Source organism: Notolepis coatsorum, assembly GCF_963971535.1.
Source record: "Notolepis coatsorum genome assembly, chromosome: 13".
NCBI classification, from domain to species: Eukaryota; Metazoa; Chordata; class Actinopteri; order Aulopiformes; family Paralepididae; genus Notolepis; species Notolepis coatsorum.
The window spans coordinates 125545629-125562310 of NC_140177.1; the positions used below are offsets into that span (position 1 = coordinate 125545629).

At 46.8% G+C, this 16682-nt stretch overlaps 1 protein-coding gene across 1 annotated transcript in view; it reads left to right on the forward strand.

The window, feature by feature from the left end:
- Positions 1-548: 548 nt before the first annotated feature.
- The window catches only part of jcadb (junctional cadherin 5 associated b), a gene marked incomplete at both ends in the record, with an annotated part of 28843 nt that continues 12709 nt past the window's right edge, over positions 549-16682 (forward strand). Inside the window, one exon of the mRNA XM_084327795.1 lies at positions 549-892. Within this exon, the coding sequence (XP_084183921.1) occupies positions 549-892 (344 nt within the window). The remainder of the gene's footprint in view (positions 893-16682) is intronic.

A 16682-nucleotide genomic window follows, 5' to 3' on the forward strand; every position in this document is an offset into this window, starting at 1 on the left:
TTGAACAATTGTCACTCTGCTCCTAAATTTCTGTGTGCTCCTAAATTTGTATTTAGATTTTATTTATTAACATTTTATTTAGGAGCACATGTGCTCCTTGGGAAAAAGGTTAGCGTAGAGCCCTGTATACGGAGACATTAACATTACGTTATCAAACATAGGGACGAAGACTGTAAAAAAAAATGTCAACAATGTTTTATAATCTTTATGTTAATTTTCATTATAAAAATGTTGTGCCCCCGAAATACAAAAAAAAGCCCCCGAAAATCAATTAAGGGGGGCAAAAAAAGCCCTTGAAAATAAATGTTAATTTCTAACCCTGCCTGCTAATATCTAACACGTTTGATTCCATCCCTCTGTTGTAAAGCACCATGACTATATATCTGTAAATGTGTCTGGCCCCTCCTCTCCTCCCCCCCAGTGATGGCTTCTGCTGAGCGACTGTGCCCCCGCCTCCCCCACCAGCAGCACTAAGGCCACACCACACACACAGACACCACCACGTCTCCCACCCTTCTGCCCCGTCGACGCACCAGAGAGACGCCACCATGTACAGCGTGGAGGACCTGCTCATCTCGCACGGCTACAAGCTGCCCCGGAGCGGGCCCCCGTCCGCCGCGCCCTACGACAAGCGGCCGTCCGGCGAGTGCCACGCCGCCACCGCCGCGGTGGTGGTGGACCACAGGGCCGGAGGACGCGGAGGAGGAGGAGGGTGCGAGGCGGACCGAGGGGGCGCGTACTCCGCCGTCTACGGGACCAGGCAGGCGCTGGTGAAGGGCTACCCCGCCGGCGACGGAGAGAGCGGAGAGAGGGGCCTGAGGAGGAAGGAGGTTGGTGGCGGTAACCTTGGCGACGCACAGCTGCTGGGCGATTCTCTGGCCACGGATAGTGGGTGAGTTTTTCCTTTTGAGATCCCCCCCCCCTCACTGGGGCCCTTCCATGTTGCATGCACTGCTGAGCCGCCGAGCCTGCACTGCGCAGGGTCCCCACCTCCTTCCAGAGCTGCAGAACACTGCGCTCGCAGCATCACCGCCCCTGTCTTAAAGGAACAATGCATGCATGGAAGCGGACATGGCCGGTTAGCCTTCGGGAGAGGTGTTAGTTGGACAATGCCTACGCTAACCGACCATGTCCACTTCCATTCATTGTGCTAAGCTAGGCTAATGTGCAGCCAGATAGCTTTCTACTGAACACACAGAGAGGAAACTGGTATCTATCTTCTTGTCTCTCTCTGGAGAAGACGGTAAGCTGATTTCCCAAAATGTTGGCGTGTTCTTTTAACACCGTGACAGGAGAAGTCTCTCACCGGAGCCCCCCCCCCCCCCCCCCACGTGGCAGTATCATCCCCACAGTGTGTCTGCCAGGCAGGTAGGCGGATAGTAAACAGCAACGCTAGACGAGCGCGAGTGTCGCTGAGGAGGGCATGCCTCGAGACAGGCTGCGCGTAATCACTCCACTGTAAACACTGGCACACTGACGCCCAGCACGTGCTCTGTGATGTAAGCATGTTGCTGGGCAAGTGTGAACGGCACAACACCCGCAGCCATGAGCTTATGCTGCCTGAGGATCATCCATCACCGCTTAACCCTTTCACTACCACACTACAGACGGTTAACCCTTTCACTACCACACTACAGAAGGTTAACCTTTCACTACCACACTACAGAAGGTTAACCTTTCACTACTACACTACAGACGGTTAACCCTTTCACTACCACACTACAGACGTTTAACCTTTCACTACCACACTACAGAAGGTTAACCATTCACTACCACACAACAGAAGGTTAACCTTTCACTACCACACTACAGAAGGTTAACCTTTCACTACCACACTACAGAAGGTTAACCCTTTCACTACCACACTACAGACGTTTAACCTTTCACTACCACACTACAGAAGGTTAACCTTTCACTACCACACTACAGAAGGTTACCCTTTCACTACCACACTACAGAAGGTTAACCTTTCACTACCACACTACAGAAGGTTAACCTTTCACTACCACACTACAGACGTTTAACCTTTCACTACCACACTACAGAAGGTTAACCTTTCACTACCACACTACAGAAGGTTAACCTTTCACTACCACACTGTAGAAGGTTAACCTTTCACTACCACACTACAGAAGGTTAACCTTTCACTACCACACTACAGAAGGTTAACCTTTCACTACCACACTACAGACGGTTAACCCTTTCACTACCACTACAGACGGTTAACCTTTCACTACCACACTACAGAAGGTTAACCTTTCACTACCACACTACAGACGGTTAACCCTTTCACTACCACACTATAGAAGGTTAACCCTTTCACTACCACACTACAGAAGGTTAACCTTTCACTACCACACTACAGAAGGTTAACCTTTCACTACCACACTACAGAAGGTTAACCTTTCACTACCACACTACAGACGGTTAACCCTTTCACTACCACACTACAGACATTTAATCTTTCACTACCACACTACAGACGGTTAACCCTTTCACTACCACACTATAGAAGGTTAACCTTTCACTACCACACTATAGACGGTTAACCTTTCACTACCGGTTGACCGTTCACTACCACACTACAGACGGTTAACCCTTTCACTACCACACTACAGACATTTAACCTTTCACTACCACACTACAGAAGGTTAACCTTTCACTACCACACTATAGATCAGGGGTGGGCAATTATCTTTCCCAGGGGGTCGAATGAGCAACTGAAAATATGTTGGGGGCCCGGGCCAAAATTCCAAACTCAATTATGCATAATATACATTTTATTTCTATATAAAAAGCAGTAAATGGCATTGTTTTGACCCCTGGTAAGAGTGTATGTTATTATTTGGCAATTAAAAGGTGAGGTTAGCTTTCAAAAATATCATTTATTCAAATAGAATTTATTTCCAAAATGATGAACAAAATGTGAAACATTAATAACAAAGGGCATTTTGAGTTTCATATACTATTGAAACAAGGATTTTCTTAGCTTTCTAAAGACATCACATCATCTTATAGCAAAAATAAACAAGACATGTCACTGAACTGTGAACATGTGTCCCACAACTGTGAAAGTGTCCCAGTTTTGTAGCCTTTTTTACTTTACATGCCTATATTAAACATTTAATGTTTTCAGAACTGTGCAAAAAAAAGAAAAAAAAATATCAAGTGTCCCATTTCACTTGTTATATTTCCACATTTTAGTGTTCTTCAGTTCTTTTTTTTTTCATTCAGTGTGAGAAATCCAGTCTCTGTTGAGCTTTAACAAGTCCATCAAAGTCAGGTTGCATGTCTGAGGTGGAGATGCGAAGCACAGCTGCCAGATGTTCATCAGTGAGAGAGGATCTGTACCTGGACTTGGTAAACGTCATGACTGAGAATGTCTGTTCACATATGTAGGTGGATCCAAAGAGAACCAACATCTTCTGAGCATGTCTCCTAAGCGTATATTGTGCGTGTGAACGTTGACATGAAAAGAAAAAAGTTAAAAAATAAATAAATAAAATATTAAAAAATATATATATATATATATATTTTTTTTTTATTATCATGTAATCTTTCGCGGGCCGGTCAGAATCCCGTACAATGCCCAGGTCTGCTATAGATGGTTAACCTTTCACTACCACACTACAGACGGTTAACCTTTCAATACCACACTACAGACGGTTAACCTTTCACTACCGGTTGACCGTTCACTACCACACTACAGACGGTTAACCCTTTCACTACCACACTACAGAAGGTTAACCTTTCACTACCACACTACAGACGGTTAACCCTTTCACTACCACACTACAGTCAGATGGTTAACCCTTTCACTACCACACTACAGAAGGTTAACCTTTCACTACCACACTACCGTCGGTTAACCCTTTCACTACCACACTACAGACGGTTAACCCTTTCACTACCACACTACAGACGTTTAACCTTTCACTACCACACTACAGAAGGTTAACCTTTCAATACCACACTACAGACGGTTAACCTTTCACTACCACACTACAGACGGTTAACCCTTTCACTACCACACTACAGAAGGTTAACCTTTCACTACCACACTACAGACGGTTAATCCTTTCACTACCACACTACAGACGTTTAACCTTTCACTACCACACTACAGAAGGTTATATAGCGTACTTGCATCGCGTCCCGCTCTTAAGCCATACCGAGATATACCTCATCTCATGTACCTATTGTACTCCATCAACGAATAAACCGAAAATACACCCCTCACCTGCCAGGCCCCGCCCCTTAGTGGCGTGCTACATAGGACTGGGCATGGCCACCACTCACTCTTCCTCTAATTTCGTTTCCATCATAGCGGATGCAAGTCGCCCTATGCAACTAGTTGATTTGAAAAAGTTTAGATAATATTGGGTACTTACGGAGATTTGCTTACCCCTGGCATCTTCGTGGTATGTTCCAACGACACGTCGGGTCTATTCTGATGTTCCCTCGTCTTGTGGCAGCAGATCGAGGAAACAGCGTGCGAAGTTGGCTATCGAGCCCTGTGTCATCAGGCATTGATGCTAGTGTTAGTAATGCTGGGTTGTTTTGTTACACAACCATGTTGTGTGTCGGCGCCAGGGGCGGGATGGTTTGGTGAACGTTCCACTGAAGTGGACGGGTTCCAAGCGATCCTGGAGCGTGCTGCTGAAATAGGGCTGGGCGATATGGAAAAAAATCATATCGCGATAACGATATGATAATTTTATTTTATTTCTCGATATCGATAATTATCGAATTGTTATAAGTATAATTTTTTTTATTTTTATTTTTTTTAACAACAGATGTATGTTTATTTTGCAGCAATTCTTTGTCATTGCCGCCATCTTTAGTGTTACATCCCCTCACACTCCAGTTCTCAGGCTGCAGCTGGTTTAAAAGCTAAAGTAAACCGGCTTCTCTGCTGGCTGTGGCTCCAGAGGAGTTGAACAGTTCTGGCTCTGCTAGTTTATTTTCGATCTTTTGGCGCTTTTTTGGTGGACAAACCACCGCACATGTGCACTGTGACTCGTGACTGGAGTCTAGTTCTGCTAGCACACATAGCCTACTGTGTACAGACGGTTTCAAAATGTATTTTAAATTAGAAAGCAAACAAAATAAATGGACAAGAGAAAAATAAATCTGAATTTGGTCAGTATTGTCATTTGGACAAGCAAAGCCATTACTTTAAGTTGCAGGCAAGAAAGACAAGTCTGTCCACTGTCTCTGGTTTTAAAACTGCCCTGTTGCAGGTAAAAAAAAAAAAAAAAAAAAAAAAAAAAAACGATTTTTCGATTTTTTTTAATTTCGATATTCGATATCGATTATTAAAATATATCGCGATATTTATCGTTATCGTTATATTGCCCAGCCCTATGCTGAAACACTAATGCTAACGCTAAATGCTAATGCTAATGCTAAATGCTAACACTACTGCTGACATGCTGGGCACTGTTTTAATGTTCCCTGCCGTGGGATGTTGCAGCTTTTCCCTCCTCTTAAACCGGTTCATTGATGAAGGTCAGTCGGTAGCTAATGTGGGGGGTTTTGCTGAGTCCTATATTCCCTTTACGGGTGAATGGGTTGACAACAGGGTGCAGAGCGGGTGTGCCGTGGCTAGGTAGCCTAGCCAGGTAGCATCGATCCTGTGCCTCGGCGGGGCTGGACGGTGCCCCACCCGGGAGCCGATGCTTGAGAGCGAGTCGGCCCGGCGGGTGGCAGTAGAGCTATACTGCTGCAGGACGGAATTTAGCGGCGGCCAGTGTTGTGGCTCAGCTGACTGTTTTCTGTCCACATTAGCGTCGAACGCTATGCTATAGTGGGGCTACTGTTTTTGTTCTGTCTCTCTGCTATGGGAATGTTTGTCTATGCTACAATCTTCCCTCCTCTCAACCATTCATGCTGACGGTCAATCGGTGTCTACTGGGGGAGTAGTGCGGGGGGGGCTTTGTTTACCTTCATGGGTAAATGGGCTGAGGTCTAGGGCTGGTGTGCTGTTGTGAATATTATGAATGAATGCGGGACTGGTTCTCTCTGGTCCGCCTCCCCTTAACGTTGTGTACATGGGCTTGCCCATTCTACAGTATGTTCGTGGTGTTAGTTCATTTATTCATTAACCCCTTCATGGTGCACACCACAGTGGAGGTTGCTGTTTACACCCACCACTGGTGCTCCGTGTTAGCATCAGTCCTTTGCTTTTGACATGTTGAAACAGTGCCCCGCCCGGCCGACGCCATGAGGTGGGTCGGCCCGGCGAGTGGATGGTGGGCTGCTAAAGCCTGTACCGCCACGGTATGGAATTGGCAGCGATTAGAACTGTGTTCGAATTGCTGTTTTTTTCTATCAACAAATGGTGTCTGGTGGCGGGGCCTTGAGGGCCAGCCGACGTCGACACATTGCGCGAGGTTGTTGACGTTATTAGCTTTGACCCAGCCGCAAGCTATAACCACTTAGGGCTCCCCTCTCCGCAGAGGATTTTGGTCTTCCGCTGGAGCGCGGGCGGTATTTGTCCTAGGCCCCACACCGCCTCACCGCGCAGCCAGAAGAAGAGAGAGCACGGCCTCGTCAGCGGCGATGACGAGGCCCTCGACAGGCGGCCATGTTTTCCCCCGCCAGAGGTATCCTGGGCGTTGAATTGACAGGTATCCACAAGGCCGACAGCCTTGGCGGCCGAGGGATCGGCCATGTTGGATGGGCTCAACTTGGAATATACAAGCCGTCGCCGTCCTGCCGCGAGCAGCCCGCTCTCCGATCACTCCCTCCCCCAACACCAGCGGAAAAAGGGGGCTCTGATTGTTTCCTTTGGCTGCGGGCCGCGTGCCTTCGTTGAAGCGCGGGCGGCCCCACTTTTCGCTTCTCATGGGGACAGGGGCTGACACCCAGTTGATGGCTGAGCCTGGGTCTGTCCGTGAGAATGTTGTGCTGTCAAGCGGCTCCCACACCATAAGCTGTGTTGGTTGAGCCTGGTGTTACGTCTGTCAACTATAGGTGTTGTCAGCAGGGGGGCTCGAAACCTTTTGAGGCACACAGTGCGGGCTTCCCCGGCCTCGCCTTCGCCAGGCCAGGTATCATGTTGGTGCCTCCCACTCCTGCGAGATCGGCAGTGGTCTGAAAAGAAGAGGTGCGCGTGATTTAGGTGGTAGTAATATCACTGCAGGGCTACGGTGTGTAGGAACCCATGGGGTCCTCACGCCTTGCATGTCCGGCTGCAGAACAACTCCTCAGCATGTTCTGGAGGGGTGTTCAGTGGAGGGGCTTTTGTCACCTAGATTGATGTCAGCTTCCCCCGTATCAAACCGGCCCTTTCTGTCGGGGTCCCCCCTTGGGTGCGATTGCCTCGTGGGTAGTGTCAGGTTCCGACCCGACTCCACGGAACGCTCTGCTCGCACGGGTCCAGGGTTGGCTACGCACAGCGGGTGGGACCGGGCCGCCTATCTACAGTTCCTTGCGGACCTGCGCCACATGGCGGCGGGTGCGTTGGGAGTGTCATCACATATGGCTACGGCAGTACCATATGTCGAGGTGGATGGAGAGAACGCTGAGGCGGGAACTTGTATTTAAAACACAACCCCACCCGTTTTCTGGTTTGGTACAGACCCTATTGTCAGGGTCTCCAGCAGTGACAGCTCTGGTCGACGAGATCTGATCTCTGTGGACGAAGCAAGCCATCGTTGTGGCGTTCTCCTCCCGGTGTTCTCTGGTGCCTGAGAAATCGGGAGGGCGGGGGGGGGGGGGGGGGGGGGAGGGGTGTCAGACCCATGTTGGACCATGGGAAGGTTCGGTATTTTTTGGATCGTCTCCTACCTGTTGAACACTGTCAGGTGGGGGTCTGGTTCTCCTCCATAGACCTGTAGGATGCGTGTTCGCATTCCCGATCTTACTACACCTTACCACACTACAGAAGGTTAACATTTCACTACCACACTATAGAAGGTTAACCTTTCACTACCACACTACAGAAGGTTAACATTTCACTACCACACTATAGAAGGTTAACCTTTCACTACCACACTACAGAAGGTTAACATTTCACTACCACACTATAGAAGGTTAACCTTTCACTACCACACTACAGAAGGTTAACCTTTCACTACCACACTACAGACGGTTAACCTTTCACTACCACACTACAGACGGTTAACCTTTCACTACCACACTACAGAAGGTTAACCTTTCACTACCACACTACAGATGGTTAACCCTTTCACTACCACACTACAGAAGGTTAACCTTTCACTACCACACTACAGAAGGTTAACCCTTTCACTACCACACTACAGAAGGTTAACCTTTTACTACCACACTACATGAGGTTAACCTTTCACTACCACACTACAGACGGTTAACCCTTTCACTACCACTACAGACGGTTAACCTTTCACTACCACACTACAGAAGGTTAACCTTTCACTACCACACTACAGACGGTTAACCCTTTCACTACCACTACAGACGGTTAACCTTTCACTATCACACTACAGAAGGTTAACATTTCACTACCACACTATAGAAGGTTAACCTTTCACTACCACACTACAGAAGGTTAACATTTCACTACCACACTATAGAAGGTTAACCTTTCACTACCACACTACAGAAGGTTAACATTTCACTACCACACTATAGAAGGTTAACCTTTCACTACCACACTACAGAAGGTTAACCTTTCACTACCACACTACAGACGGTTAACCTTTCACTACCACACTACAGACGGTTAACCTTTCACTACCACACTACAGAAGGTTAACCTTTCACTACCACACTACAGAAGGTTAACCTTTCACTACCACACTACAGAAGGTTAACCCTTTCACTACCACACTACAGAAGGTTAACCTTTTACTACCACACTACATGAGGTTAACCTTTCACTACCACACTACAGACGGTTAACCCTTTCACTACCACTACAGACGGTTAACCTTTCACTACCACACTACAGAAGGTTAACCTTTCACTACCACACTACAGACGGTTAACCCTTTCACTACCACACTACAGACGGTTAACCTTTCACTACCACACTACAGAAGGTTAACCTTTCACTACCGGTTAACCGTTCACTACCACACTACAGATGGTTAACCTTTCACTACCACACTACAGACGGTTAACATTTCACTACCACACTACAGAAGGTTAACCTTTCACTACCACACTATAGAAGGTTAACCTTTCACTACCACACTACAGAAGGTTAACCTTTCACTACCACACTACAGACGGTTAACCCTTTCACTACCACTACAGACGGTTAACCTTTCACTACCACACTACAGAAGGTTAACCTTTCACTACCACACTACAGACGGTTAACCCTTTCACTACCACACTAAATCAAATCAAATTTATTTGTAAGGCCCGACAACACACGTTAATGTCCCCATGGGCCGGACACGTCTTCTTTAAACAAGTCAAGAAGAAACATAACAATAAGTCAAGAACAAAACAAGAACACCATAAGGTCCAACAAATTTAAAATAAATGCAAATAAATGAATGAATGCAAGCACTCCCAGACATACCCCATGCGAAGGTAAGGAAAAACTCACTCAAACCTAACAATAGGGAAAAATGCTCCACAGGCAGTGTGGAGGAGAGAAACCTTAGAAGGGCCATTCAAGGGGGGATCTCCCTTCTTAGATGTCGGTGATAGTAGTGTTGCAGACTAACAGTTGGTAAGCATGCACTCATGTGTGTAGTGAAACACAGATGAGTGCATGCAATAGCAACTGAACATTTTGAAAGATTAAAGATAGAGCTGATAGTGATAGCAACTGAACATTTAGAAAGAATAAAGGTAGAGCTAATAGCGAATCTATTTGAGGCACAGGGGCGGTGCAAAGAGGGTCGCATCCTCCCCGTCTTAATCACGGGACATTCAACACTCCGGTCATCGCTCCAAGACAGCCGGAGACAGAGAGATAGGGGGCGGCGCAGAGAGGGTCGCAACCTCCCCGACATCATCGCGGGACGTCCAGCACTCCGGTCACCACTACGAGACCGCCGGAGACAGGGAGACAGGAGGGCACGCAGAGAGGGTCGCATCCTCCCGGCCTTCATCACGGAACGTCCGACACTCCGGTCAACACTCCGGGACAGCAACTCACATGGAGACAGGGAGACGGGACAGGCGTTAGACAGCTCGCGTGATTGTAGTGGGCGGACATAGCAATAGATACAAGTGGTAAGCATATATGTGAATAGAGTAGATAAGGTTACAGAAGGTTAACCCTTTCACTACCACACTACAGAAGGTTAACCTTTTACTACCACACTACAGAAGGTTAACCTTTCACTACCACACTACAGACGGTTAACCTTTCACTACCACACTACAGACGGTTAACCTTTCACTGCCACACTACAGAAGGTTAACCTTTCACTACCACACTACAGACGGTTAACCCTTTCACTACCACACTACAGAAGGTTAACCTTTCACTACCACACTACAGAAGGTTAACCCTTTCACTACCATACTACAGAAGGTTAACCTTTTACTACCACACTACATGAGGTTAACCTTTCACTACCACACTACAGACGGTTAACCCTTTCACTACCACTACAGATGGTTAACCTTTCACTACCACACTACAGAAGGTTAACCTTTCACTACCACACTACAGACGGTTAACCCTTTCACTACCACACTACAAACGGTTAACCTTTCACTACCACACTACAGAAGGTTAACCTTTCACTACCGGTTAACCGTTCACTACCACACTACAGATGGTTAACCTTTCACTACCACACTACAGACGGTTAACATTTCACTACCACACTACAGAAGGTTAACTTTTCACTACCACACTATAGAAGGTTAACATTTCACTACCACACTACAGAAGGTTAACCTTTCACTACCACACTACAGACGGTTAACCCTTTCACTACCACTACATACGGTTAACCTTTCACTACCACACTACAGACGGTTAACCCTTTCACTACCACACTACAGACGGTTAACCTTTCACTACCACACTACAGACGGTGTTAACTTTTCACTACCACACTACAGAAGGTTAACGTACGGTTATGTCTATAACCATAGTTATATGAGTGTAGTGATGCTCTGTGTCTACTGGAATACACTTCCATATCAGTACTAGCACTGAATACATTTTCACATGCACCTTTACACACCCATCCGCCTGGCCACACCCCCATCTGCTCCTCTACATAAGCAGGGGTGTGGCGAAGACCACGGGGTCCTCAGTGAGTCCGACGCAGAGCGTCACTACACTCATATAACTATGGTTATAGACATAACCGTACGTTATAAGTCGTGTAGCTCCGCTCTGCGTCTACTGGAATACAGGAGCTGAGCAGAGCGGAAGCTCGACAAATGTACCCGCTGAGGCTCCCCACAACCATCAGAACCGGGGAGGACCCGAGCCCCCGGACCCCCCTAGTGGAGGACGGGAGGGTATCGGATCCAACTGTGCGAAGAGGAGTTTAGCAACTCAAACGCACAGGGTGAGCAGACCGTGGGACTTACCTTCCACAGAATAACCCACGACTACACAAACGCGCAACCCACATGCCACTAGGGAACGAACGGGAAGAAACAAAACCCCCGTTACAACCCCTAATATCATGGGGTCAAGAGCAAAAACCCAACCCCGTGGCAAGGCCGTAGCAGCGGAGCGCGAAGGACGACCCAGACCCAGGAAGGGACTGGACCCCCCCGGAAAAGGGGGCCTGGAGAGGCCAACGACACCGCAGCATCGAGACCCCACCAGGCGGTCACTAGTGACACCACCCCCCACATCGCCAGCGTATTCGGACAGGGCCCATCCAAGAGCAGGCCCTTCCCCCCTACAGCACGCCGCCCCGAAGCACTCAAAAGGCTACACCCACAGCGGGACCAGGCAGCGCACCGGGGAGACAACCCTAAAAGAAGTTGATCCCTCAATCCAGGCAACAGGCCACTCGACCTGAGCCTGGAGCACTGCGGACTAGACAGGCACCAAAGGGGTCTGCTGAAACAGCACCCCAGCGTAAGGTATGCCGTGCACCATTTCGCAGCCTCCACAAAAAAAACCGACCCTCTAGGCAGAGAAGGCTGACATGATTGGCAGACGTCATGAAAGGTGCGGGGGCACACTCACAGGCAGACGGGGCCAAGCCCGGCCTACCCCGAGAGTTGACTCCGCTACCAACACATCAGGGAACCAACCACCCCCTTGGTTCTAACATGAGGCGGTTGTTCCTATAACCCCCCAAGAAAAAACTCCAAAACACAACTGCGGGTATACACTGGCTATACAGCAGTACAAGTGTTTCAGTTTTCAAGAAGGGGTTAACCCAGGCCAACAGGTAGACGAAAACAAATTCGGACCCGGGCCCGGCGGACCGGGACGTACACAGGGATGCCAGAGGAGTTCTACAAGAACCACCTCGACAGCCCCCTCCCAGCCCCGCCAAGCAGGAGAAGAGAGGGGCGAAAAAGAATGGAGAAGGACCAGGCTCCTTCAGCACAGCGCAAGGTACAACACAACATGGACCAAGCAACAGTGAGGGGTAACACGTAGTAACATAACCACGAACATCTCCATAACGTCAAACCCTGCAACGCCCGGGCCGACCCGGCATTTTCCCCCCGAAAAAGCACATGTCCCTCAGGGTACCAGAACAGCAGATCTGCACCCCGGCGGACAACGGGTTAACTGACCTGGTCCGGCGCGACCAGAACCAGTCCCGTGCCCTAATCACGCCACCATCCCCAGTCCCAGGATCCAAAACACTATAGAGGGCGCCACCCAGATGGTCAGAACACAAAGCACCGCGCCCGGTGGCCCACCCCAAGGGCGTGAGACCCCTCTACCAATGCTTTGATCTATTCTGTTAACATCCCCCAGAGATGAACTAGAATTCGTCGAGACAAGCCTAGTACACTGGCGCTCGGAAGAGACAAACTCCATCCCAGTTGCCCCATAAAAACGCTGTTTCAATGATGAGCAACCAAGGCGCGCAAGCCCATGCATGGTTCCTATCAGAAGCACCCAGGGCCAGCACTATATACACGTCGAGACCCAAAACATATCAATGGACATTCTAACAAGAACCCAGATACCGTTTTTCCAAGCCGCCTGGGAGAACGACAAGAAGCAGTTTTTTTTACAGAAAAAAATACGGACATGGGTCCCATACGACGCGGCTGAGTGAAAACAACACCCCGTCAACCTGCTCCATAAAAGAGGGGACGGGGAACCCCCAGAGAGACTTCCCACGTGAGCAATAAATTGAAAAGTTTATGTAACATTGAGCCACGTGACCAAAGGCTCAAGATACATATATACCGAGCGTAGCAGAACTCTTTTTTATTTATTTTTTATTATCTTTTCCTCCCTCCTTTTTTCCGATTTTTCTCCCATCCCACTGTTAGTCGTTATGCCAATTCCCAACCCCCTTCCTGGTTGTTGCGCACTCCCCCCTACTGTTGGTCCGGGAGGCCGGAGACTGTCACATGCTTTCCTCCGAGCCATGTGCAGCCAGCCGAACCCCTCGAAGAAGACATTATAACTTAGCTTTTTCTCAAAAATTGGTGAGAGAGACAAAAAACAAGAAACAATGTCAACGCAGCTCCTCTTCAATATTTCACTAATCTCAAAGTGGTGTATACAGACACTCGCCATGGTGAAAACAAAGAAGGAGCTGTTAGTATGGCCACACCCCTGCTTATGTAGAGGGCGGATGGGGGTGTGGCCAGGCGGATGGGTGTGTAAAGGTGCATGTGAAAATGTATTCAGTGCTAGTACTGATATGGAAGTGTATTCCAGTAGACGCAGAGCGGAGCTACACGACTTATAACACTACAGACGGTTAACCCTTTCACTACCGGTTAACCTTTCACTACCACACTACAGAAGGTTAACCTTTCACTACCACACTACAGACGGTTAACCCTTTCACTACCACACTATAGAAGGTTAACCTTTCACTACCACACTACAGAAGGTTAACCTTTCACTACCACACTACAGAAGGTTAACCTTTCACTACCACACTACAGACGGTTAACCCTTTCACTGCCGGTTAACCTTTCACTACCACACTACAGAAGGTTAACCTTTCACTACCACACTACAGAAGGTTAACCTTTCACTACCACACTACAGAAGGTTAACCTTTCACTACCACACTACAGAAGGTTAACCTTTCACTACCACACTACAGACGGTTAACCCTTTCACTGCCGGTTAACCTTTCACTACCACACTACAGAAGGTTAACCTTTCACTACCACACTACAGAAGGTTAACCTTTCACTACCACACTACAGAAGGTTAACCTTTCACTACCACACTACAGAAGGTTAACCTTTCACTACCACACTACAGAAGGTTAACCTTTCACTACCACACTACAGAAGGTTAACCTTTCACTATCACACTACAGAAGGTTAACCCTTCACTACCACACTATAGAAGGTTAACCTTTCACTACCACACTACAGAAGGTTAACCTTTCACTACCACACTACAGAAGGTTAACCCTTCACTACCACACTACAGAAGGTTAACCCTTCACTACCACACTACAGAAGGTTAACCTTTCACTACCACACTACAGAAGGTTAACCTTTCACTACCACACTACAGAAGGTTAACCCTTCACTACCACACTATAGAAGGTTAACCTTTCACTACCACACTACAGAAGGTTAACCTTTCACTACCACACTACAGAAGGTTAACCTTTCACTACCACACTACAGACGGTTAACCTTTCACTACCACACTACAGAAGGTTAACCTTTCACTACCACACTACAGACGGTTAACCCTTTCACTACCACACTACAGACGGTTAACCCTTTCACTACCACACTACAGACGTTTAACCTTTCACTACCACACTACAGAAGGTTAACCTTTCACTACCACACTACAGAAGGTTAACCCTTTCACTACCACACTATAGAAGGTTAACCCTTTCACTACCACACTACAGAAGGTTAACCTTTCACTACCACACTACAGAAGGTTAACCTTTCACTACCACACTACAGACGGTTAACCCTTTCACTACCACACTACAGACGGTTAACCCTTTCACTACCACACTACAGACGTTTAACCTTTCACTACCACACTACAGAAGGTTAACCTTTCACTACCACACTACAGAAGGTTAACCTTTCACTACCACACTACAGAAGGTTAACCTTTCACTACCACACTACAGACGGTTAACCCTTTCACTACCACACTACAGACGGTTAACCCTTTCACTACCACACTACAGACGGTTAACCCTTTCACTACCACACTACAGACGTTTAACCTTTCACTACCACACTACAGAAGGTTAACCTTTCACTACCACTTGAAATATTTAAATAGAATAGAGCTAAGAACAACAACAACAAAAGAGAACACATAGGGAAACTAGCGTTAGTATCTATTGTCATTATGAAAATACTTACATTTCTGCCCTAGCTAGGAGATACATATCAACCCAGCGTGCTGCTCTGTATTTTATTATTATATTTAAAATTATAATTATAATTATTATAATCAGCAATTGCTCACAAATGACATCTTCCCTGAACCGGTTGATAATTCTGAATTGACTTCATCTACAGTTTAGCCACGATATCTCAGTCATGGGTTGGATTGAAGGGAGTGGGCTGGACATGTCTTCTGTTCACATGATGGAAAGTTGACCTTGTAAACAAAGCAAGTTAAGTCTTTCTGCTCAGATGTAAAGGGGCAGTTCAACCAAAAATAAAAGAATAAACATATTTCCCCCTATTTATCCATCCTGATGGTTTTTATATGATTTGTCTAGTTTTGGAGATATCTGCCGTAGAGATTTTATTTTATTTTATTAGGGATCCCCATTAACTGGTGCGATAGCAACCAGCTAGTCTTCCTGGGGTCCACACACAAAAAAACATACAAAAACAATCACTATTGCAAAAACAAAATTATTAAAAGTCAGTACACACAATGCATAATGAACCTACTGTAACAATTAATATAGCTAAAATTACATTAGTGTAAAACAAAAACAAAAAATTGCTTTACAGTGTTAAAAACAATTTTAAAACAATTTAAGATTCATTTTAAAAGTGAATCTACTGTAAATGCAGCAGAGGTTCCGAGGCAGGCCATTCCAAAGAGTTAATGCTCTAAAAATAAAAGATCTCCCCAAAGCGCTGGTTCTAGGACCTGGCCATTTAAGCTGCCCACTACTGGAACCTCTAGTGTAATGCTCGTGCACAGTATTACTAAAAACAATCTGATTATGTATAAAAACAGGAGTTTTACTGCTCATGACCAACTTGAACAGCACAAGTATATTAAAAGACAATCTATTTTCAACGTTAAGCCAAGAGAGGCTAGAGAGATATCTGCCGTCACTCAAATACAATGGAGCTGAATGTCACTCTGTTTGTGGCAAAAATAATACATTTTAAAAACTCAAAAACAATGTCTCTTTCCAAAAATCACAACCCCAAGATAATCCATAGACCTTATTGTGAGCAGTTTCTGGAACTAGGAATTATTTTCTACTGAAGTACACATTGTCATATCAGATGAAACAATCTGGACGGATAGATAGGGCGACAGTGGCTCGGGGGGTAGAGCGGTCGTCTGGTAATCCCGCTCCTCCCGGGCAGCGTGTCGAAGTGTCCTTGAGCAAGACACTTAACCTAACTGCTCCTGA